Source organism: Pelodiscus sinensis, chromosome 12 (assembly GCF_049634645.1).
Source record: "Pelodiscus sinensis isolate JC-2024 chromosome 12, ASM4963464v1, whole genome shotgun sequence".
Lineage (NCBI taxonomy): Eukaryota > Metazoa > Chordata > Testudines > Trionychidae > Pelodiscus > Pelodiscus sinensis.
The window spans coordinates 37,881,725-37,907,139 of record NC_134722.1 but is presented as its reverse complement, the minus strand read 5'-3'; the positions used below and the strand labels follow the sequence as shown (position 1 = coordinate 37,907,139).

The 25,415-nt window shown below is 46.4% G+C and overlaps 2 protein-coding genes across 2 annotated transcripts in view; one reads left to right on the top strand and one right to left on the bottom strand.

Moving 5' to 3' along the window:
- NECAB2 (N-terminal EF-hand calcium binding protein 2) overlaps positions 1 to 21,215 on the top strand; it is a 378,362-nt gene extending 357,147 nt beyond the window's left edge. Inside the window, exons 10-13 of the mRNA XM_006133911.4 lie at positions 2,987 to 3,099; positions 4,738 to 4,815; positions 18,857 to 18,948; positions 19,859 to 21,215. Of these exons, the coding sequence (XP_006133973.1) occupies positions 2,987 to 3,099; positions 4,738 to 4,815; positions 18,857 to 18,948; positions 19,859 to 19,887 (312 nt within the window). The 3' untranslated portion in view covers positions 19,888 to 21,215. The remainder of the gene's footprint in view (positions 1 to 2,986; positions 3,100 to 4,737; positions 4,816 to 18,856; positions 18,949 to 19,858) is intronic.
- Positions 21,216 to 22,925: 1,710 nt separating this feature from the next.
- The window catches only part of SLC38A8 (solute carrier family 38 member 8), a 46,555-nt gene continuing 44,065 nt past the window's right edge, over positions 22,926 to 25,415 (bottom strand). Inside the window, exon 12 of the mRNA XM_075940328.1 lies at positions 22,926 to 23,243. Within this exon, the coding sequence (XP_075796443.1) occupies positions 23,141 to 23,243 (103 nt within the window). The 3' untranslated portion in view covers positions 22,926 to 23,140. The remainder of the gene's footprint in view (positions 23,244 to 25,415) is intronic.

The window sequence follows — 25,415 nt, the reverse complement described above, 5'->3', positions numbered from 1 at the left end:
TTGATTTCCCATTGAACCCACTGATCTTGCCAGCTTTCTATCCACCTCATAGACCATTCACCCCATCTATACTTCTTAACTTGCTGGCAAGTATGCTCTGGGAGACCATTTTGAAAACGTAGCTAAAGTTAAGGAACGTCACATCCACCGGTTTCCTCATATCCATAGAGGCAGTTACCTCATCATGGAAGGCAGTTTGCTTTGTTAGGTATGACTTGCCCTTGGTGAATCCATGTTGACTCTTCCTGATCACTTTCCTCTCCTTCAGTTTTTTCAAAATAGACTCCTCCATGATTTTTCCAGGTGCTGTGGTGGGTCTGACTGGTCTATATTTCTGTCTGGTCTGTGGCTTATCTCAGGTCATATGAGATGAGTTGAGAAGGATTGCTTTGAAATACTCAAACCTCAGGTAACTCCAGAATTTCTGGTCTCTCTGGGTATGTCTACACTACAGCGCTAATTCGAACTAACGCATCCAGACTAAAAAACTAGTCCGAATTAGCATTTTGCTAATTCGAATTACCATGTCCACACAGAGTGGACCCTAAACTGGGGTTAAGGATGGCCGGAAGCAGTGCCGGCAGGGCATCAGATGAGGACTTAGAGCATGGAGCTGCTGTCTCAGGCTAGCCAAGGGCTGTGCTTAAAGGGACCCGACCCCCACCCCAGACAGACAGTTCTCAGGGGTGCCCCACTTGCAAAGCAGTCCTGGCTTGGAGTGCCCGGACTACCCACACTGGGCACATCACAGCACTCGGCCATCAGCCCGCCTGCACTTGCCGCAGGCTGCCATCTGGGGAGAGGGGGCAATTGGGGGGCTGCAGGAGAGCTTCCACCCCCAGAAGCCCGCAGAGCCAGCCCAGTCCTCCCCATCGGGGGCTCGTACCCCATTCCTCCCTCACCTCCTTCCACTTACCCCTCCCTAGCCCCCCTTCCTGATGTACAAAATAAAGGACAATTGTGTTCAAAAATAGAATCTCTCTTTATTGAACAAAACTGGGGGAGACTGGGAAAAGGAGGTGGGAGAGAGGGTGGGAGAGGGGAGGGCAACTACAATGATGAGGGGTTTGGAACAGGTCCCATATGAAGAGAGGCTAAAGAGACTGGGACTTTTCAGCTTAGAAAAGAGGAGATGGAGGGGGGATATGATAGAGGTCTATAAAAGCACGAGTGGGGTGGAGAGGGTGCATACAGAAAAGTTCTTCATTAGTTCCCATAATAGAAGGACTAGAGGGCACCAAAGGAAAGGAATGGATAGCAGGCTTCAAACTAATAACAGAAAGTTGTTCTTCACAAAGCAAAGAGTAAACCTGTGGAACTCCTTGCTGCAGGAGGCTGTGAAGGCTACAACTAGAACAGAGTTTAAAGAGAAGTGAGATCAATTCATGGAGGATGGGTCCATGGAGTGGTATTAGCCTGGAGGTAGGAGTGGTGTCCCTGCCCAAAGTTTGTGGAAGGCTGGAAAGGGATGGCATGAGACAAATGGCTTGGTCACTGTCTTTGGTCCATCCCCTCCAGGGTTCCTAGGGTTGGCCACTGTTGGCAGACAGGCTACTGGGCTAGATGGACTTTTGGTCTGACCCAGTACGGCCCTTCTAAGCTCAGGGCTCAGGGGGTCTCAGTGGACCCCCTTGATTTTCATGCAAACCTGCTCCTGGGTGGCCAGGCTGGCAGCTCTCCTGCCCTAAACGGCCGCTTTCCTGTGCCTAGTGTGGAGGTTGTGGACGAGGTCCACGATGTCTGCACTGGACCAGGTGGGTGCCGGCCTCTTGCGGTCCTGGGCAAGCTCCCGGGAGCCGCCAGCCTGGTCCCGGGAAGATGGGGAGGGCTGGGGGGCATCGGGTGTCTGGCTCGATCCGTGCCAGGTGCAGGGTCTGCTGGCTGGGTGCTGACAGGCTTACACCAGGCACGGGCACCGTAGCCAGCCCGTGCCCCTTATGGGCTCCGGGGCTGGGAGGGGGGCATACGAGTTTCCCTGGTGTTGGCCAGAGTGGCCACCAGGGAAAGCTGGGGAGGGCTAGCCTCCCAATAGTTCAAATTAAGGGGCTACACAGCCCTTAATTCGAACTAGTAAGTTCGAACTAGGCTTAGTCCTCATGGAATGAGGTTTACCTAGTTCAAACTAAGCGCTCCGCTAGTTTGAATTAAGTTCGAACTAGCGGAGCGCTAGTGTAGCACCTATTAAAGTTAATTCGAACTAACGTTGGTTAGTTCGAATTAACTTTGTAGTGTAGACATACTCCCTCTTAGCTTTCCTTCCCTGGGAGACCCAAGACAATGATCATTTTTAACATTGAGTAGATTGCCACCACCCTTTAAGCTGACAATACTCCAACCCAGAAGTTGCACTCTGTGGTCCTAGAGAAGAGACAGGATACACTTATTCACAGTATCTTTCTCATAAGCTGTGATTTGTAGCCATAATCTTTTGAAGAAACTTTCATTAGAGTTACTGTTTGATGCATGTGAATTTAAAGCAAAAATGTTCAAAGATTTACTGCTCAGCACTTACAAACACTACCAGGTTCACTGGGAAAGTCCAATTAATATCAACAAAGAAAATCACTACATGGTTTTTATTTGTACTATGGCAGCACTTAGACTTGGAAGCCCCTTCTGAGGTCAGAGCTTCATTGTGCTCTTTTACTCCTGCATGGTGAAAGACTGCCCTGGCCTGAAACAGAGCTGAAGTGACTTGCCCAAAGTCACATGCAGTGAAAGAGCTAGGAATAGAACCAATGGCTCCTGGCCTCCAGTTGAGTATTTTATCTACTAAATGGTGCTTGCTTCGCTGTTGTTTGGTGAAAGCAGGCCTTCCGTGACAAGTAATTAAATAGAGTGAGAGAGCATAAGACTAATGTAAAAATGACAGCAGGTGACTGCCAAGACTGTGATTGTGACATAAACAAAGAAATCTGCCAGCTTTATTTCCCAGTTGTATTAGAACCCCCGAGTTTTGTTGATTTGTTTTGAATTGTCTTTTCAGTATCTCTTTTTGGTACGGAATGAGATGACAGTTTCCCAGAAGCACCTTGGGGAATTCTGCAGCTCCCTTAAGCAATACCTGAAGAATGTGGCAGGACAGAGAGACTGTTTCCAGTAAGTATGCTTCTCCACCTCTGGGAGTGATTGTTTCAAAGAATATGTCTCTTCCAAGTTTAACACATAGGCAGTGTCTACATTGGCACCCCTTTCCGGAAAAGTGATGCTAATGAGACCAGTCGGAATTGCAAATAAGGGATCTTCCGGAAAAGGGCTTATTTTCCGCAAGATCCCGTCTAGACTGGCGCTTTTCTCTGGCAAAACCCCGAGCTGGAAAAAAGCAGCAGCCATGTTCATGCAAATGCCGCGGGGGATATAAATCACCCGCAGAATTTGCAATTCCGACTGGTCTCATTAGCATCCCTTTTCCGGAAAGGGGTGCCAATGTAGACACAGCCATATTGCTTTAGGTACTTAAATGCCTACAGCTTTGCCAATTACAAATGGCATGTACAGAACACAGCTCTAGGTGTGGTCTGCAGACAGCCTGAATCAAACCCCCAGATTCAATAACCCTCAAAACTGTGCAGAAAGGGGCAAGGACAATTTGAAATGGAAACCTGGATCAGTGTCCAAATTATGTCTTTATAATGGCTCCGCCCACAGCCCCAGATCAGAAATCTCACAATTTAAGGGTGCTCAGAACCGTAATGGCTGTTTCTGTGTGAGCCCTCCTTTGATGTAATCCAGTAACTGCTGCTTATCTATGTGCGTACAGCAGTCTGTTCAGCGAGGGCAGACCATCAGGGATAGGGGCCCACAATGGAGTCAGTGTTCTAAATGGTGGATGGGGATAAGGGCATGTGTCAGAGCCTCTCAGAGCTCAGTAGAAGAAAAAGCAGTGAGAGTTAAGATGCTCGTATCTGAACACACAAGAGCCAAAGCAGAGTTGAGGGGAGCCATTTGCTCTGCAGCAGGCGTATTAGGTGGGGGCTTTCCCATGCAATTCCCATCCCAGAAGGTGCCAGTGAATGATGTGAAGTCAGTGAATGGGAGCTCCTGGGACAGACTTATTAGCTCATTCGGAGCAAGGTTTTCCACTTACCCCCCCAAATAGACGACTCAGACGCAATCTCTGCTCTGATTGGATGTATCTGATCTCTCCCCAGGCCTTGGGCAGGCAAACCTGATAGTCTGTATTTTGCCTTCTGCTAAACTATTTAATGCTCACGCACTGAGGAAGACACAGCAGCTTTGTGAGTCTAGCTCCACATTTCAGGCAGCGCTGAGTTAGTGCAACAAGTTCACAGCTGGCTGTTTATACATTATGTCTGTTCACTATGGGGCATGACCGTGACGGAAACTTTTGAATCCTTTGTGCTCCAGCGTCAGTCTCCATGGTGGGCTCAGATAGAGGCCACTAACTTGTGAACCTGTGAGGTGAAGAAATCCTGAATCCAAGATCCAGCACTGTGCTGTATAAGCCTTTGGTCTTGATCCTGAAATGTGCAGAATGCCCTCAGCTCCCATAGTTGGGAGTGGGATTTGTGGCCTGGCAGAGCATTTCAGTATCAGATTAATCATTATTAGTGTCAGGTCTGATGTGAGGAGCCGGGATTTGTGGCACTTCTGGCTGCTGCGTGTCATGACAAGTCATCGCTTGCTGCCCCCAATCCAGGAGTGAGGCTAGAACAGCTTGTCTTGCCTAGGACACATTTGTGTTTCCTTTTCATTTCTCTCTCTCATCCTTTTCAGTGTAACTGCAGTGAGGCTCCCAGACGGAGTCACGTTCATTGTCTATGAGTTCTGGGAGTCTGAGGAAGACTGGAAGAGGTAGGGTACAACATTTAATTTTACAGGTTAAAAGTTACACACCACAAATGGGCCTAATCTGCAGCCTGGGAATGATACAGCCTCCTTGGGTTGTGGCTTAGGACCCTCCCTTTTCTGTAGATGTACACATATCGGAGGGGGGAGGTGTTTGCATGTGTTTGTGTGTACATGGATGCAAACATTTCATACTACATGAAAATCTCTTCCTAGCAGTATCTCAAAGTTCACTGTTGCTGAAATGGTTTTTGACATTCATTTTCCTTTTCATTTGGTTGGATGGAAACTGTTTCAAGACTAGATTTTATGAGCTCACTCATCAAAGCCAGGCAAGTGCCCTAGCCCCACAATCCCCTAGAGGCAGAGGTGCTGTGAGCAGGAAATGCAGCACTAAAATGTATCGTTTAGAAAGAGAGGACTGGAGGGGTGAGCAATCAAAACAATACTGAACAATACTGACTCTCAGACTCATAGAACAGTACTGACACTCAAAAGAACGGCTGTAGACTGTCTTGCATGACCATATTGTGTGAATAATAAAATATAACCATGTACTCCTATGAGCAGCAGGTACAGGAACCCACAAGGGGAGAGGCAATTCTCGATTTAGTCCTGAGTGGAGTACAGTATCTGGTCCAAGAGGTAAACATAACAGTAAATAGTGACCATAAAATAACAACATTTAATATTCCTGTGATGGAATATGGAACACCACAGCAGCCCAACACTATGGCATTTAATTTCAGAAAGGGGAACTATGCAACAATGAGGAGGTTAGTTAAACAGAAATTAAAAGGTACAGTGACTAAAGTAAAAGCCCTGCAAGCTGCATGGACACTTTTCAAATACACCATAATAGAATCCCAACTTAAATATATACCCCAAATTAAAAAACACAGTAAAAGAACTAAAAAAGAACCACTATGGCTTAACAATCATGTAAAAGAAGCAGCGAGAGATAAAAAGGCATCGTTTTAAACGTGGAAGTCAAATCATAGTGAGGTAAATAGAAAAGAGCATAAACACTGCCAAATTAAGTGTAAACATGTAATAAGAAAAGCCAAAAAGGAGTTTGAAGAACAGTTAGCCAAAAACTCAAAAGGTAATAAACTGTTTTTTAAGTACATCAGAAGCAGGAAGCCTGCTAAACAACCAGTGGGGCCCCTGGATGATCAAGATACAAAAGGAGCACTTACAGACAATAAAGTCATTGCAAAGAAGCTAAATGAATTCTTTGCTTCAGTCTTCACAGCTGAGGATGTTAGGGAGATTCGCAAACCTGACCCATCCTTTGTAAGTGACAAATCTGAGGAATTGTCACAGATTGAAGTGTCATTAGAGGAGGTTTTGGAACAAATTGCTAAACTTAACAGTAACAACTCACCAGGGTCAGATGGCATTCACCCAAGAGTTCTGAAAGAACTCAAATGCGAAAATGTGGAACTATTAACTATGGTTTGTAACCTATCCTTTAAATCCGCTTCTGTACCCAGTGACTGGAAGATAGCTAATATAATGCCAATATTTAAAAAGGGCTCTAGAGGCGATCCTGACAATTACAGAACAGTAAGTCTAACATCAGTACCGGGCAAATTAGTTGAAACAATAGTAAACAATAAAATTGTCAGACACATAGAAAACATAATTTGTAGGGCAAAAGTCAACATTGTTTCTATAAAGGGAAACCATTCCTTACTAATCTATTAGAGTTCTTTGAGGGGGGTCTATAAACATGTGGACAAGGGGGATCCAGAAGATATAGAGCACTTAGATTTCCTGAAAGCCTTTGACAAGGTCCCACACCAAAGGCTCTTATGTAAATTAAGTTGTCGTGGGATAAGCCATAATCTTTAAAAAGTTGTGAAGATTGGGAGAGATCCCGGATGATTGGAAAAAGGCAAATGTATTGCGCATCTTCAAAAAAGGGAAGAAGGACGATCCAGGGAACTATAGGCCGGTCAGTCTTACCTCGGTTCCTGGAAAAATCATGGAAGGGATCCTTAAGGAATCCATTTTGAGGCACTTGGAAGAAAGGAAAGTAATCAGGAATAGTCAGCATGGATTCACAAAGGACAAGCCATGCCTGACCAATCCGATTAGCTTCTATGATGAGGTAACTGGCTCTGTAGACATGGAAAAGTCAGTGGATATGATATACCTTGACTTTAGCAAAACTTTTGATATGGGCTCCCACAATATTCTTGCCAGCAAGTTAAGGGAATGTGGATTGGATAAATGGACAGTAAGATGGATAGAAAGCTGGCTAGAAGGCCAGGCCCAGTGAGTAGTGATCAATGGCTCGAGGTCAGGATGGCGGTCGGTTTCTAGCGGAGTGCCCCAAGGTTTGGTTCTAGGACCAGTTTTGTTCAGTATTTTTATTAATCACCTGGATGAGGGGATGGATTGCACCCTCAGCAAGTTTGCAGATGACACTAAGCTAGGGGCAGAGGTAGATACGCTTGAGGGCAGAAATAGGGTCCAGAGTGACAGACAAATTGGAGGATTGCGCCACAAGAAATCTGATGAGGTTCAACAAGGACAAGTGCAGAGTCCTGCACTTGGGACGGAAGAATCCCAAGCATTGTTACAGGCTGGGGACCAACTAGCTAAGTAGTAGTTCTGCAGAAAAGGATCTGTGGGTTACTGTGAATTAGAAGCTGGATGTGAGTCCACAGTGTGCCCTTGTAGCCAAGAAGGCTAATGGCATATTAGGTTGCATTAAGAGGAGCATTGCCAGCAGATCCAGAGATGTCATTATTCCCCTTTATTTGGCTTTGGTGAGACCACCTCCCCACTACAAAAAGGATGTAGATGCATTGGAGAGGGTCCAGCGGAGGGCAACCAAAATGATTAGGCAGCTGGAGCATAAGACCTATGAGGAGAGGCTGAGGGAGTTGGGTCTGTTTAGTCTGCAGAAGCAAAGAGTGAGGGGGGATTTGATAGCAGCCGTCAACTTCCTGAAGGGAGGTTCCAAAGAGGATGGAGAGAGGCTGTTCTCAGTAGTGACAGATGGCAGAACAAGGAGCAATGGTCTCAAGTTGTGGTGGGAGAAATCCAGGTTGGCTATTAGGAAAAACTATTTCACTGGGAGAGTGGTGAAGGACTGGAATGGGTTACCTGGGGAAGTAGTGGAGTCTCCATCCCTAGAGGTGTTTGAGTCTCGGCTTGACAAAGCCCTGGCTGGTTGATTTAGTTGGGATTGGTCCTGCCTAGAGCAGGGGGCTGAACTTGATGAGATCTCTTCCAGCTCTATGGTTCTATGATTCTATGATAAGAGGAAAGATCCTGGTTTTGTTCAAAAGCGACGAGGAGTCCTGTGGCACCTTATAGACTAACTGAAGTGTAGGAGCATAAGCTATCGTGGGCAAAGACCCACTTCGTCAGATGCATGTCAGTTAGTCTACACTTCAGTTAGTCTATAAGGTGCCACAGGACTCCTCGTCGCTTTTGCAGATTCAGACTAACACGGCTACCCCTCTGATACTTGGTTTTGTTCAGTATCCTGGTTGAAAGACAGGAAACAAAGGGTACTACTAAATGGTAAATTTTCAGAATGAGAGGGGTAACTAGAGGTATTTCCCCCAAGGGTCAGTCCTAAGATCAATCCTATTCAATTTATTCATAAATGATCTGGAGAAAGGGGTAAACAGTGAAGTGGCAAAGTTTGCATATGATACTAAGCTGCTCATGATAGTAAAAGACCAAAGCAGACTGTGAAGAACTTCAATAAGATCTCACCAAACTAAATGATTGGGCAACAAAATGGCAAGTGAAATTTAATGTGGATAAATGTAAAGTAATGCACATTGGAAAAAATAACCCCAACAATACATACAATATGATGGGGGCTAATTTAGCTATAACTAATCAGGAAAGAGATATTGGAGTCATCATGGATAGTTCTCTGAAGACTTCCACACACTGTGCGGCGACAGTCAAAAAAGCAAACAGGATGTTAGGAATCATTAAAAAAGGGATATAGAATAAGACAGGGAATATCTTATTGCACTTATATAAATCCATGGTACGCCCACATCTGGAAGACTGCATACAGATGTGGTCTCCTTATCTCAAAAAAGATATAGTGGCATTAAAAAAGGTTCAGAGAAGGGCAACTAAAATGATTAGGGGTTTGGAATGGGTCCCATATGAGGAGAGATTAAAGAGACTGGGACTTTTCTGCTTGGAAAAGAGGAGCCTAAGGGGGGATATGATAGTGGTCTATAAAATCATGACTGGTGTGGAGACAGCGAAATAAGGAAAAATTATTTACTTTTTCCCATAATATAAGAACGAGGGGCCCCCAAATGAAATTAATGGACAGCAGGTTTAAAACAAATAAAAGGAAGTTCTTCTTCATACAGCATGTAGTCAATCTGTGGAACTCATTGCCTGAGGAGGTTGCGAAGGCTAGGACTATAACAGGGTTTAAAAGAGAACTAGATAAATTCATGGAGGTTAAGTCCATAAATGGCTATTAGCTAGTATGGGTAAGGAATGGTGTCCCTAGCTTCTGTTTGTCAGAGGGTGGAGATGGATGACAGGAGAGAGATCACTTGATCATTACCTGTTTGATTCATTCCCTTTGGCCCACCTGGCATTGTCCACTGTCAGCAGACAGGATGCTGGGCTGGCCCAATATGGTCATTCTTATTTTCTTATGTTTTTACTGAATGTCTAATACAACACCCTTTTGAGGTGTATTTACTCACAGAAATACTCAGTAATTGGTAGATATTTGGAACATTTCTCCTCACCCTCAAAATCTGTGTCTGGTGTATTCAGTGCTCTGTTGCTATACCTGTCACTGTTGCATGCCTCAGCTCACCCCAAATCTCCCTGTGGCATTGGCATCTCCCCATTGTACAAGCTGCTCTCACAGCCATGCTGCATGAAAGGGAGGGTGGCTTCTGGCCTGGGTGGCTGCACCATCATTTTAATAACAAGAAGTGCCATCAATCACCCATCCCTTGTTAACAGGAAAGTTGAGGAGACTGCCTTGTCGTATGATTCCCTAGGCCTAAATGACAGTTTGCACATTTCAGGTGCTGCCAGAAGAAGGACATTTATAGGGGAAATTTCTCAAGTGTTTTCCTCTTCTTAGCAAACAGCTTAAAGTCACATTATCTAGAGGTGCTTGTTTCTTCCCACAATAGTATAACGATACCACTGAGCTATTGGCTGCTGAGCTTGGAAAAGCTGCAGTTGGGCTGGACTGCAGTTACCTACCTTCAAATCTGAGCAAGGGCTATTCAGCTATTGCTTTGGTCTTCATTAACTCTCGAACTAGGTCAGGTCTTTTTCTGACATAAATTGAAAGTAATGCTCTGAATTTATCAACCAATCAACAAACAGAGTGATAGTTTACCTCCTAGACTACATGGTGAAGTGTTTCTGTGCTTTGGTCTCAAAACCATTCACACCATCGATAATGGAAGCAGTCAAATAAATGACAGGATACTGACATACTTTAGCTGAAATCTCACACATGTTCTTGGGGTGGGGAAAATATCACTTTTCTTTTGCACAAAGCTAGGAGGGGAAAAAGCTCACGCCGCACATCTCTCCCCTGCGTGCCCTTCCAAACCCAATAATCAGGGATTATAAGACTTTCACTTTACAAGGATGACGTGATGCTGCTGTGAGCAAGATGGGGAATGCCACCAGGCTCTAGGGAAAAAAAGGCTGCTGTAGCATTTCTGTTTCAAGGTGAACATTCAGGCTGCGTCTAGACTGGCATGATTTTGCGCAAAATCTTGCCACCTGTCTACACTGGCTGCAAGTATTTGTGCAAGAACACTGACTTTGTAGTGTACAAAATCAGTTGTTCTTGTGCAAATACTCTGACACTCCCGCTCAGTGCTAAGCCCTCTTGCACAAATATTCTTGCGCAAGAGGGTCAGTGTAGACAGCAACGTTAATTTCCAGCGCAAGAAAGCCCGATGGCTAAAATGGCTATCGGCGCTTTCTTGCGCAAGAGAGCATCTACACTGGCATGGATGCTTTTGCTCAAAAGCAAATCTTTTGTGCAAAGGCACATGCCAGTATAGACGCTCTCTTGTGCAAATACTTTTAACGGAAAAAACCTTTCCGTTAAAAGTATTTGCACAAAATCATGCCAGTCTAGACGCAGCCTCAAAGTGCACAGAGTCAAGTGGGCTGAAAATGTACATGCTACTAAGGTGGTTCTTCTTTCATTTGTGGAACCCTAACAAATGTCAAAGGGAGGGGGAGGTGCAGACCTCTTTGGAAATCTTAGACATTGTCTGTGGTCCTCCCCCCTCGCTGGGTCCACTGATCACAAGTTGAAAACCAGTGTGCTAGTGGCACATACTATTTGTGGTACAAATCTGGGGTTGTGGCTACAGCTCCCAGCAAATGAGTCACATTCAATTTTAAACAGCTGTAAAAAGAAGATTCTGAGCCACAGAACTGATATAAGAATATAAGAACGGCTGTAGTGGGTCAGACCAAAGGTCCATCTAGCCCAATAGCCTGCCGACAGTGGCCAGCACCAGGTGCCCCAGAGAGGGTGGACTGAAGACAATGATCAAGCGATTTGTCTCCTACCATCCTTCTCCAGCCTCTGACAAACAGAGGCCAAGGACACCATTTTATCCCCTGGCTAATAGCCTTTTATGGACCTAACCTCCATGAAATTATCTAGCTTCTCTTTAAACTCTGTTATAGTCCTAGCCTTCACAGCCTCCTCTGGCAAGGAGTTCCACAGGTTGACTACACGCTGTGTGAAGAAGAACTTTCTTTTATTAGTTCTAAACCTGCTACCCATTAATTTCATTTGGTGTCCTCTAGTTCTTCTATTATGAGAACTAATAAATAACTTTTCTTTATCGGCCGTCTCCACACCACTCATGATTTTATAGACCTCTATCATATCCCCCCTCAGTCTCCTCTTTTCTAAATTGAAAAGTCCCAGTCACTTTAATCTCTCTTCATATGGGACCCGTTCCAAACCCCTAATCATTTTAGTTGCCCTTTTCTGAACCTTTTCCAAGGCCAAAATACCATTTTTGAGGTGAGGAGACCACATCTGTACACAGTATTCAAGATATGCTAGATGAAGATCCAGAATAGCGGTTGAGATACAATTTTGGGGTCATCCAGTGAATAGAACATTTCCTTTCTCCTGTCCTGTTTTTACAATGAGGCAAAATGCCCCGGAACTCCAGTAAAGGGGTGCTGGAACATCTTGTCATGGGCAGTGCTGCTGAGGGGAACCATGTATTTGGTGTTTGTTATTACTTCTTCAAGCCAGATGGAGCGGCAGCACCCCGGTTCCAAAACAATCCTTCTTGGGGTATTTTAGTTGGTGGTCCAGCAAGAGCAGATGCAGCAAGCGTGCAGTACCCCTGGGCGTGAACTGAGAGTGACTGTAGTCTGTACATACCACAGCCACTCAGCACAGAATTCAGAGGAGGTAAAAACAGGTGCATGTGCCTGACACCAAAGCTAGTGCCTCAAAGAGTGTAACTTAGGTGCGTAAATCCCATGTTTAGGCATCACGGTGATCCACAAAAACTCCTGCTCAGCTGCTGCGCAACTGTGTAGACACCTAAGCTGCACCCAAATTCTTGCTCTAAAAGTAAGTAGGTACCTTTGTGTGCTGCTGCCTCATGTTAGGCTCCCTATCTCATATCTATCCAGGACTCTTAAACTGCCTATGGGTATGTCTACACTGCCACCCTAGTTTGAATTATGGTGGCTAATGTAGTCATTCGAACTTGCAAATGAAGCCCAGGATTAAAATATCCCAGGCTTTATTTGCATGTTCCCGGGCGCCTCCATTTTTAAATCCCCCATAGTTCGAACTACCTTCCCGTGGGCTGCACACAGCAGTTTAAAGTTAATCCGAACTAAATCCTTAGTTCAGATTAACTGTTACTCATGGAAGTTTTAATCCACGGGATATTTTAATCCCGGGCTTCATTTGCAAGTTCGAATGACGACATTAGCCTCCCTAGTACAGGGGATGCTCCTGAGGGGTTGGGTAGGTGTTTCTTGGCTGGGGTAGGGGTACACAGGTGGGGGGTGCAGGTGTAACCACCACCAGGCAGATTTGAACCTAGGAACTCTGTATCTTAGTGTAGAAGTGGCTACAGCAGGAGCTTTAAAGCCACCTGACTCTCACCTTAGGCTGCAGAGCGCCCTTCTTATCTCTGGCTGTAAGTGCTCTACGTGCCACTCCCCGGGACAGTGAACCACACTAGGTATGCGGGTTACACAGGCTTTGTGCTCAGGCTGAGGATGAAGGGTTTGGAGAATGGCAGGGAGATCAGGGCAGTGGTTTGGAGGACACGAGGGACTCAGGGATGGAAAATAAGGGCAGCACTTACCTGACATGGGGTCTGGAAGCAGTGGCCCCAAGCTCCCATGCAGAAGTGGGGCCATGGATTTCTGCATGTTGTCCCACTGCAGGTGCTGCCCCTGCAGAGTCCATTGGCTGCCAATGGGAGCTGCAGAGGTGGTGCTTCAGGGGGTGAGAGGCAGTGTGCAGAGTCCCCTGACTGCCTCTGATTCCAGGAGCTGCACTGAGTGTGGCAAGGCCCTGCCCCTGCTCCTCAGCTGAGCGCCAAAGTGGGGCAAGCTACTGATCCTGCTCCCCAGCAGAAAATGAAGGTCTGACACGGTTTGCCCACCGCTGGCTTAAAATCCATGCAGGTGGCCTCTGCCCCCTTCCACAGGCAACTCTTCTGTGTGGCAGTAGTCACATATGTATGCTCACAAGCAGTGATCCCTCTATTTTTTTATCCATGTGCAGAATACATTTTATGTGCACTGAGGCAGGTACCACCAATAGAAACATGCTGCTGGCTATGGGCTGCTGTGAGTGTTCTGCTACTCAGCTGGACCACAGCTGAATCTCTCCTGGGTGACCTGTAAGTGCTCAGCTTACATGAACCGCTGCTCACAAGAAACACTTCAGGTGCCTAACTTTTGCATGGGTGTGGTGGGTCACATTCTCCTCCTGATTTCTGCCAGGGCGAACATGGGGGCACAGCTGCAGCAAAATACAGAGGAAAAGACCTGGCCCTAGCACTCCTGCTGAGCCTCACATGGTGGGGCCTCAAAAAACAGGGAAGTACCACTGGGTTGTCAGCCCAGTGGGGGAGTGGAAGAGATAGGGAGGTAGGCTGAGAGTGGCTCAGGTACATCCAAGCTAAACTGCCTCAGTGCCCCTGCCTGGGGTGTGCAAAGGGAGCTTAGGGAGGAATGGAAGGGAAGGGAGAGGAGAGGAATGGAAAAGCAGTAGGGGCCAGCAGCCGTAGGGCTGGGGGACATGGTGGGCCCAGGGGTCGCCTCTGTATCTGCCTGGAGGAGGCAATGGGAACCAGGGGGGGGGAGTGCTGAAGAGACTGTGGAAGCAGGTTGGAAGGGTAGGTGTCTGGGGAGGCACAGGGTGAGGCCAAGAGTCACTGTGGGGGCAGCCATGAGAGGAGCAGCAGAGGAGGGGGCACAGGGGCAAGGCAGGAGGGCCAGAACTTTCCTATAAGGCCTCCCATGCATGCTGTAGCTACAGTACTAGCTCTGGCAAGAGGCACACTAGGCTGGAAAGAAGGCCAGCATGCATAATTAGGGACACGGGAGTTACTATAGTCCCATGGTAAAAAGTTTTTCCGTTAAAAGCATTTGCGGAAAAGAGTGTCTAGATTGACATGGACGCTTTTCCGCAAAAGCACTTTTTGCAGAAAAGTGTCCGTGCCAATCTAGATGCGGTTTTGCACAAGAAAGCCCTGATCGCCATTTTAACCATCGGGGTTTTTTTGCACAAAACAATACCACATTGTCTACACTGGTCCTCTTGCGCAAAAGCATTTGCGCAAGAGGGCTTTTGCCCAAACGGGAGCAACATAATATTTCCGCAAGAACACTGACAATCTTACATGAGATCGTCAGTGTTCTTGCGGAAATTCAAGCGGCCAGTGTAGACAGCTGGCAAGTTTTTCCAGCATGTGTCAGGCAAGCTGCAGGGAGACGTTAAGGCTAAAGGTTGCAGTGGTTTTTTGCAGTAACCATGCCACTGAGCATATGGCAAAGCATGGAATTGTTGAGAAATGTTCCACTGGTGTCAGCTGGCCCTTCATGAAGGCTCAGCTTAATCCCTGGGCTGTGAAAGCAAAAGATCAAGAAATTATTAAAGTTGAAATCCTGGCCCCTGCAATGAGTGAATGTACCTGTTTATCCTGCCATTCTGGCACAGAACACCACACACAAAAACAAAAAGCAGCTGCTAGTGGAGGAGAACTGATTTCTTCACTTCTCCAGGGCTTTGGTGGATGTGACAAGTGCATTTCTGCTGCAACATATGAGGACTGTTTGATCCCTTAATTCAAAAGCTCTAATTGCAATGGCTGAGTCTGTACAGTAGAGGTCACCCAGAGCATCTATCTCAATAGTTCCTAAAGCAGGGGTAGGGAACCTTTTTTTGGGTCAGGGGCAACTGGCCCATGGAAAAAATCAGTCGGGGACCACACTGAAATGAGAAGCACAAAACAAAACAAACCTTCAGTGCTGTGACCCCCAACTGAGTAGGAGAAAGACACACCCCGCATTCCTCTCACACAGCAGAGCTTTGGCCTTCTCCTGTCCCCACAGGGGCTGGAGAACCATCACGGGTACCCCAATACTGGGGGAAGCCCTGAGCCATGGGGGCCAGATGCAGGCAAGCTGGGGGGGGGGGGGCGTATCCTGAGGTTTCTCACCCCTGCTCTAAAGAGAAGTTAAATTTAATCCCAGAGTCAGCACTGACCTGGGTTTACATGCTAACACTGGCTAACCCATTCTGAACCTTAATCTGCCTCAGTGCCTGTTGAGCTGACAGGGCTCTAGAGGGTGGACTTGCATGTGGAACTGGCTCTGGTAGTAGTTTTTCAGCAGAGGCAGGCTTGGCGCCATCTCCAGTCCTGGGTCTGAGCGAGAGTGAAAATCCTTCACCGCCTGCTGATCAATGAGGAGTTTGAACTGCAGGCAATGAAACAAAACCATAGCCCTGGGTCCTACCCCCAGTGCTGGACTTGTGCTGAGGTAGAGAAAGACAGTGGAGGCAGAGAGGTGGGGACATAGGGGACTAGTAAATTTGGGGAGAAGGGAGGAGAAGTGAGACACGAGGGGAGAAAGCAGGGAAAGTGGCAGGGAAGGAAACAGAAGTGACAGTTGCTGGGGGGGAGGCGGGCGCAGCTAGAAAAAGTGACACACAATAAAATAAGCCAAGAAGTAAACCAGCGTTTCTTAAATTGTGCTCCGTGGCACACTGGTGTGCCGCGAGGCAGTTGGAGGTGTGCCGTGGAGAACAACAAAGTTCAAAATGGCCACCCTTAAAGGGACAGGTGACTTCCCCCTCCCCCCCCCCCCGCAATAACTTTCCCCCGACCCTATTTTGTTTTCCTCAATAACTTCCCCCCCGGCCTATTTTTTTGTTTTTCTTTTTCTTTTTCTGGTCAGTAACTTTTCCCTCTTGCTCAACAAAAAGTACTTGGTGTTCCTCATTAAAAAAAAATTATTGTTTGGTGTTCCTCCATCTCAAAAAGTTTAAGAAACACTGAAATAAACAGTGTCATGAAGTGGGAGAGAAATGTTTTAATGCCTTCTTCCCATCAGTTGTGACTCATGGGCAATTATGCCGGCAGCTAGAAGGTGAGGGGATGACCCAGGCCAAGTGCGGACATGGGCTATGTTGGAAGGGTGTGGCCCAGCTCCAGTAGACAGACACACTGGAGTGCATGCTCAGAGGCGGTGTGCTCCGAATAGCAGCTTGGGTGTTGCGGTATGGTCCAGTCACTGGGCCCCTTGGGTCCAAATTTGGAGGGCAAGGGCTAGCTCTATTGCAGCAGTAAGAACCAAGGTCCAGCTAGCCAGCAATTAATATTAGAGACCAGATTTCAAAAGGAACTTTCCATCAGCTCTCTGGAAAGACGCTGCTTTTCCTTAAGTGCCTAAATATGGGACGTGTCTAATATTAAGCCCTCTTTGAAAAATCTGACATGGATTTCTCATCGTTCTAAACATTGCTAACTTGCTCTAATTAACTGACATGAAATAAGTCACCTCTTTCCAGTCAGACTGTAGTCTCTGTGCCAACATGGTGCATCAAATGTTTTCCAGGGTTTACAGTCCCAGCGGCCCTCTGAGCCCCACAGATCTTCCGTTGTAATTTGCCTCTTCTCCCCTCTCCTCCCCTCTCCCTACCATCCTCCCCATGAAATTCTCCAGACATGTGCTGTCCTTTCAGTCATTCCTGCCTTCCTAGATGTCTCGGTGAAAGAGCTGCAACGCTGCCATGTGCTGTATATTGTGTGTGGACACATCTGAATCCCACACCACCAACTGTCAATACAGAAGGTGATTAAAGTGAGCCTGATAGCATGCACAATACTGGAAATGTCCATGAAAATCCCCCCCAGTTATTGCAGAGCCTTTGGCCATTATCTTTAAAAACTCAAATGTAGTGCCCATCTTTAAAAAAGGGAAGAACAACAATCCAGGGAACTACAGACCAGTCAGCCTCACTTCCGTCCCCAGAAAAATCATGGAGGGGATCCTCAAGGAATCCATTTTGAAGCACTTGGAAGAGGGGAAAGTGATCAGAAATACTCAACATAGATTCACCAATTGCCTGACCAATCTGATTAGCTTCTATGATGAGGTAACTGGCTCTGTGGATATGGGAAAGTCAGTGGATGTGCTATACCTTGACTTTAGCAAAGATTTTGATACAGTCTCCCACAATATCATTGCCAGCAAGTTATGGGAATATGGATTGGATAAATGGACTGTAAAATGGATAGAAAGCTCGCTAAACTGTCGGGCCCAACGGGTAGTGATTAGAGGCTCAATGTCAGGTTGGCAGTGGAGTGCACCAAGGATCGGTTCTAGGGCCGGTTTTGTTCAACATCTTTATTAATGACCTGGATGAGGGGATGGATTGCACCCTCAGCAAATTTGCAGATGACACTAAGCGAGGGGGAAAGGTAGATATGTTGGACAGCAGGGATAGGGTTCAGAATAACCTAGACAGATTACAGGATTGGGCCAAAAGAAACCTACTGAGGTTCAACAAGGACAAGTGCAGAATCCTGCATTTGGGATGAAAGAATCCCAAGCATTGTTACAGGCTGGGGATTGAATGGCTAAATAGCAGTTCTGCAAAAAAGGACCTCAGAATTACAGTGGATGAGAAGCTGGATATGAGTGAACAGTGTGCCCTTGTAGCCAAGAAGATGACTGGAATATTAGGTTGTATTAAGAGGAGCATTGCTAGCAGATGCAGAGAAGTGATTATTCCCCTTTATTTGGTTCTGATGAGGCCACATCTGGAGTATTGCATCCAGTTCTGTGCCCCCCCCCCCCCTACTGAAAGCATGTGGATGCTTTGTAGAAAGTCCAGAGGAGGGCAACAAAAATGATGAGGGGGCTTGGAGCACATAACTTAAGAGGAGATACTGAGGGATTTGGGTTTATTTAGTCTGCAGAAGAGAAGAGCGAGGGGGGATTTGATAGCAGCCTTCAACTTCCTGAAGGGAGGTTCCAAAGAGGATGGAGAAAGGCTGTTCACAGTAGTGACGGATGGCAGACCAAGGAGCAATAGTCTCAAGTTACAGTGGGGGAGGTCTAGATTGGATATTAGGAAAAACTATTTCACTAGGAGGGTGGTGAAGCACTGGAATGGGTTACCTAGGGAGGTGGTGGAATCTCCATCCCTAAAGGTTTTTTAGTCTCAGCTTCACAAAGCCCCTGGCTTGGTTGATTTAATTGGGATTGGTCCTGTGCTGGGCAGGAACCTGGACTTGATGACTTCCTGAGTTCTCTTTCAGTTCTATGATTCTATGAGACCCTGGGGGCTAGGATTGGGACAACAAATTAGAGAACAAACTATTTCCCTTCAAACTTCCATATCTGTTTTGAGCCCCGTTAGTCCCTCCTGAGTGCAACTCCCAGTAGCAATGGGCAACCCCAATCCAGAATTCTGCTGCTGTGACCCAGGAGAATGTACAGGCCACAATGAACAGTTTCTCACTCTTTGTTTCAGACACTTGCAGAGTGCTCCCTGTAAAGGATTTCAGCATGTGAAAGTGGACACTCTGGTTCAGCCTGAAGCAGTTTCCAGTGTGTCTGTGCCAGGTAAGGTCAATGACAGTTAAGGCACCTTAACACCTGAAGGGACTTGAAAGTCAAATCCCCTGCCAAAGCTCCTGCCCCAGCCATTTTAGGCATCTGGCCCTCAAGGAAGTACGCAGCAGGAGCTTGTGTTTAATTCCTAGTGAGCTTTGTGCCCTAGCCAAAAAGAGCTACATCCTTGAATTGCACCAGTCTGTGCATTACCTGGCCTGCCCAGTACATTCTGTTGAGCGCCACGTAAACATTACTGACCTGCCGGTTACGATAGACATTATTGTTGTGCAGGGCACATTGATTGTTAAGAGGCCAGGGTACATATTTAAATCATATCAATTGCAGGCACTGAATGAGCTTGCAGCACCACAACACACCATCCACTCACTGAGGGACTGATTGTGTGTGGCCTTATACTCTCTGGAGTCATTGTAGCCTATGCTGATGATAAAATGCTACTCAGCACAATTGAGGGTAACCCTTGGCCCCCACAGTGCACCCAGTATAACTCCCTGACAAGTCAGACCTATTCTGTTCATAAGCATAGAGGGTGGTACTCAGCCGTGAGAACAGCACAGAGCAGTGGGTGTAAACAGCCAAATTCTGTGCTCATTCTCAGTCATAACTGCGGCGCAACCTAAGAGATGTCACTCCCGATTTACACTAGTTATCGATATTAGAATTTCACTCTCTTCTCCTGTCCAGCAATATTTTACCTGCGTGATGAGATCCAAATCCTCTGAGGGATTTGTTCTGCTAGCAGAGTTATTCCTGTTTGAATTGTGATGAGAAGTCCGGCTCTGACACCACCTCCTGCTGCTCTGCTGCACAGCACCACCACAGGGAGGGTTAGCTGTTGCCCACACAAAGCTTCAAGGGAGAGACTGAACTCTTGCATTGACTGTTTGTTCTCTTGCAGCTGCCTGGTGCACTCTGAATAGAGACTGAGTCCTCGGCCAGCGTGGAGTAAACCAACAAGGTGAACAGTGGCACTTCCAGGCTCTCTTGCCTTTCTGTCCAGTGAATTCTCTCTCCCTTCGCAGAAGACTAAACTCCTGTCTTTTCTAATGCCTTTGTTACAGGTGATGTCTTTTGAGTTCACTACTAACCAAGAATGTCAGCAATGTATTTGCCAGGTGTTTGAAGTGAAGGAAAAAAAACCCACCCCACCCCTAGAATCATAGAACACTAGCACTGGAAGGGACCTCGAGAGGTCTTCGCGTCCAGTCCCCTGCCCTCACGGCAGAACCAAGCACCATCACTGACTTAGTTCCTAATTGCTCCCCTCCATGCTTGGAATGGAGCAGAGTCTGCCTGCCTCCTGTCCCCAACAGCCCCATTGCAGGGATCCGTGGGTTTTGAATCTGCCCAGATTCACTCGGCAACCGTAGGCAAGTTGCTTATCCTTCTTGTGCCTCAGTAAAGTGAGGATAATAGCACAGCTTGGTTGGAACGTTCAAACCTGACAGCCAAAATGTAGATCCCTCCGTAGAAAGGGCCTCGTTTTCAGGAGTGCTGTAGCTGCAATGATTCCAGCTGGCAGAGCTTCAGCATTTCAGAACAGAGTAAGAGAGTGACAGACAAGATCAGACTGGAGAGGGGCCAGCCCCAGGGCACTCCTTTAAAAGAGTCTCATCATCAACACTGTTGTTTGTTTCTTTGCCTAGCAGTTTTGTAAGGAAACAAATGAGAGTGTTGCTGTACTGCTGCAGGAGTTCTCACTGAGGTTTCAATAGTTCACTGCTGCATAGCATACCAGGCCTTCCTGGTGGAGTGGAGGAGATGGTCTGCCACTGCCTTAGAACTAGATACAAAGGATTCCTCATTTCACCTTGTGTAGATTTTTCATTTGTTCATTGAGTTTCTCCTTTATATTCTGGCTGCTGAAAAGAACAAACTGCCTTTCTCCTCCTCCCCTTCAGTCCTACCTCTTGGTTCCACAACTAGTTTCCTTCACGCTAACGCCAATGCATGCTAGATAAGCCTTGATGTACTATAGATGCCTTCTGGCTGTAGAAAGTAGCAATCTGTTTCTTTGGTGCATTTTGTATTTGTTTTTATTAGGGACAGAAGCAGGGAAGACAATTCTTTGGGATGCAGACTTGCTTATTTCTTCACTTTGACTATAACATTTGATATTATTCTACCTGTATGTTAGAAATCATCTGGCTCTGAAACCATAGCACACTGTAGGATGTATGACATGTAAGAAATTTAATTTTAGGATATGTACAGTTAAGTAATACAGATACCAATAAAATATAATTGGGAAATGATGCTGGTTTATTCTAAATCTCTCCTTGCGCTTCAACAGGGAAACCAAAGGAAAGTAGTTTTGTGAACTTGTAATGAAAAATGTATCTAAATAATTCAAGGGTAGGTGGAAAAAGAAGAATTCTGGCAAATAGTTACCATGGCTGTTGCACAGAAACACTAATTTGCATGGTGGGAACTCAAGTATCCTTATACGGAAGCTGAAATGCCAGTGCCTGTCTAGTGCCGGTATGTCTTACCTGCCATCTGAGCTATGACCCCAGTCTGTACAGCCAGATCGGAGCTAGCTTTGACCTAGTTCACTCGGAGAACAACAGCCGCAAAGCCACAGCCTGCTCCAGACTCTGCTGCAGACAGTGCTGTTCATGCTAGGCCATCAAGGCTGTCTCCAGTCACATCCCTAACTGTCACATAGACGGACCCTAACTGTAACGTGCATGAAGGACACAGGTATGAATTCATTTTGCTCATACAAGTATTAAAACATACAAGCTGAACTCTGGTAATGATCCTGCTGCATGAGTTCTAGCATTACCAATATGCTCTGTAAGATAAAAAACATGATCTTTCAAGGATCTGCCCTTTTTCCAGAGTGCTCACACACATCCATTCAGTGTGGGCAGCATTTTACTCCCACTTTGCCCAGGTGTGAATGGAGGACTAGTATTGCCTTGAACTTGGTGGCTGCGTCTAGACTGGCATGATTTTGCGGAAATACTTTTAACGGAAAAGTTTTTCTGTTAAAAGTATTTCCACAAAAGAGTGTCTAGACTGGTACAGATGCATTTACACAAAAGACATCTTTTGCACAAAAGCATCTGTGCCAAGTATAGACGTGGTTTTGCGCAAGAAAGCTCTAGCGGCCATTTTCGCCATCGGGGCTTTCTTACACAACAAATTCCTGTCCCTGTCTACACTAGCCCTCTTGCTCAAAAACATTTGCGCAAAAGGGCTTTTTCCCGAGCGGGAGCGTCAAAGTATTTGCGGAAGAACACTGATAATCTTACATTAGATAGTCAGTGCTCTTGCGCAAATTCAAGCGACCAGTGTAGACAGACGGCAAGTTTTTGCGCAAAAGCAGCTGCGCAAAGTCTTGCCAGTCTAGACGCACCCGGTGTGTAATAAGATGGGAATGGTATAACCCAGGGGTGGAGAAATGTTTTTGGGTAGGGGGCTTCAGACCCACAGAAAAATCAGTTGGGGGCTGCACATAAATGAGAAGCAAACCCCCCCTCCCATTGACGTGCCCCCAACTGAGAAGGAGAAAGACATTCCACACACACCAGAGTCTTGGGAGACCCAGACTAGTAGTAGATGTTGTGTGCTCCAGTCCCATAGGGAAATGGGGCATGGCTGAAGCACCAGCACAGGCTCGCCAATGCTGGGGGGGAGCCCCAAGCCTCAGGGGCCAGATCCAGGCACGCCGAGAGCCACATCCAGCACCGTGGCCTCAGGTTCCCCTTCCCTGGTATAACCCATTGGGAAAACTGAAAGTTGAGAGGCTAGTAACCTCTCAAAGAGGGGTGTATCAGGGACTGCCCTTTCTCCTCCAGCAGCTGATACTTTGTGATTGGTGTAATGAAAGGAAACTTATGGCCACCGTGTACCATCAAGTATTGGACGGGAACAATATATAAAAGGTAGGAGGAGATCTTAGTGTATCTGTGATGCTCCTCCTAAACTGTCCCCTAGGATTTAGCAAACAGTTGAAACTCTGTAAATAAATCTTTATTTTTTAAAAAAGCTGAAGTGAACATAAACAAGAAAAGGCTGAGAAAGCACCTCTTCCACCCTCAGTCATTTGGAAACCATGCTGTCCTCCAGGAAGATGCATTGTTCTTTGCAAACATGGCTGCCTGGGGGTGTAATATTGTAGGGGATCAAATTGTATGCAGCTTGCTGAGGTCTGTTGGGTACCTGTTAACAGCTAAAATCTGTAGACCAGCTCCATGACAGCAATGGTTGTGCTCTGGCCAAAGACAAAAGCTCCACAGAAGATAGAGATAACACCCCATGCAATCAAACACGACCTAGAAATGAGAAGAACCGTTCATTAGGCCTCTATTCAAGGGTTCCATTTCCTAGGAGAAGGCGGATTTAAAAATAAGTGTTTCCATAACTGCACCTTTTCACCCAGTCATTGCCTAGATGAGAAATAGACTTGTGTTCATTGAGATCTTGATTTTGAAAACCATTAAAACACCCCTGATATCCTAATTGTAATGCTTCTCATGCTGAACTAGATATTGAGGTGGTTCTGTGACTGAATTCAGCCTTAATACCTTATTCTACGGGACTGTTGCCCAATAACACCTAATTAAATGGTTAAAATGGCAGCAATTTTTAAATGGCAGTGGATGAGAGGAGACAGACTTTTATGGGTGCCCGCTACAAATTAATTAAGCCTCATTTCTCTGCCTTTTCATACTGAATCTTATAGAGTTCCAGCCACGATGTGAAGCAGAGGAATGCTGGACCCTGTAATTCCTGCCCCCCTCTCTGCTAAAGAGTGGTTATCAGAAAAGACAGCCCTTGCTGGGGAACGCAGACACACAGCCAGTCAAACAAAAATTACGTTTACTTCTGTTATCCCTTGGAGCCCAGGCCTTTGAGGGGATGAGCTAAGGTCAGTTTCCTCCTATGAAGTGAGAAACTGTTGAGTGTCTGCAATCAGAACGCTGGTATGGGTGCACAGGTCATAAAGAACCCAGCTTGACTTTCAGGGTTGAGGTAGAACTTCTGGATAGGACATGTGTTTAGTAGCCAAGGAGAAACAAAAGAGCATGTCATTTACACAGAGTCAAACCATACTTCTGCGAGACAAGCAGCTCATTTTGCACAAAATAGTTGCAAGGCTCTTACATCTGAGAAATTGCCAGTGCAGCCTCTACTACACAGAAACACGGGCCCTGCTGAAGAATAATTTTCTTTTGAGTTTTCTCCTGTTTCCCCACTTGTCAATATGGCTATATCATTAAATTAAACTAGCTTAGCTTTGCCAGTTAAGTGACACACTTTTTTTCTTAGCCCCATGATCCATCTTCCTAAACAAAGGAAAAATCTTTCATGCTTTTAACATTTTATTCAAATTCCGTAACAGTACTACATGAGTAACAAAGAGAAGCTACACACTGAAAGTCTCAGAGGGTACGTCTACACTACAGCGCTAATTCGAACTAACTTAGTTCGAATTAGTTAATTCGAACTAAGCTAATTTGAACTAACGGATCCAGACTAAAAAACTAGTTCGAATTAGCGTTTTGCTAATTCGAACTAGCATGTCCACATTAAATGGACCCTGAACCGGGCTTAAGGATGGCCGGAAGCAGTGCCGGCAGGGCATCAGAGAAGAACTTAGAGCGTGGAGATGCTTTCTCAGGCTAGCCGAGGGCTGTGCTTAAAGGGTCCCGACCCCCACCCCGGACAGACAGTTCTCAGGGGTGCCCTGCTTGCAAAGCAGTCCTGGCTTGGAGTGCCCAGACTACCCACACTGGGCACATCACACCGCTCGGCCATCAGCCCGGCTGCAATTGCCGCAGGCTGCCATCTGGGGAGAGGGGCTAATCGGGGGGCTGCAGGAGAGCTTCCATCCCCAGAAGCCCGCAGAGCCAGCCCAGTCCTCCCCATCGGGGGCTCGTGCACCATTCCTCCCTCACCTCCTTCCACTTACCCTTCCCTAGCCCCTGTTCTTGATGTACAAAATAAAGATAACATGTCTTCCAAAATGGAATCTGTCTTTATTGAACAAAACTGGGGGAGACTGGGAAAAGGACGTGGGAGAGGGGAAGAGAGAGGCTGGGAGAGGGGAGGGCAACTAAAATGATCAGAGGTTGGGAACAGGTCCCATATGAAGAGAGACTAAAGAGACTGGGACTTTTCAGCTTAGAAAAGAGGAGACGAAGAGCGGACAGGATAGAGGTCTCTAAAAGTATATGTGGTGTGGAGAGGGTGCATAAAGAAAAGTTCTTCATTAGTTCCCATAATAGAAGGACTAGAGGACACCAAAGGAAAGGAATGGGTAGCAGGCTTCAAACTAGTAACAGAAAGTTCTTCTTCACAAAGCAAAGAGTCAACCTGTGGAACTCCTTGCTGCAGGAGGCTGTGAAGGCTACAACTAGAACAGAGTTTAAAGAGAAGTGAGATAAAATGATGGAGGTTGGGTCCATGGAGTGGTATTAGCCAGGGGGTAGGAATGGTGTCCC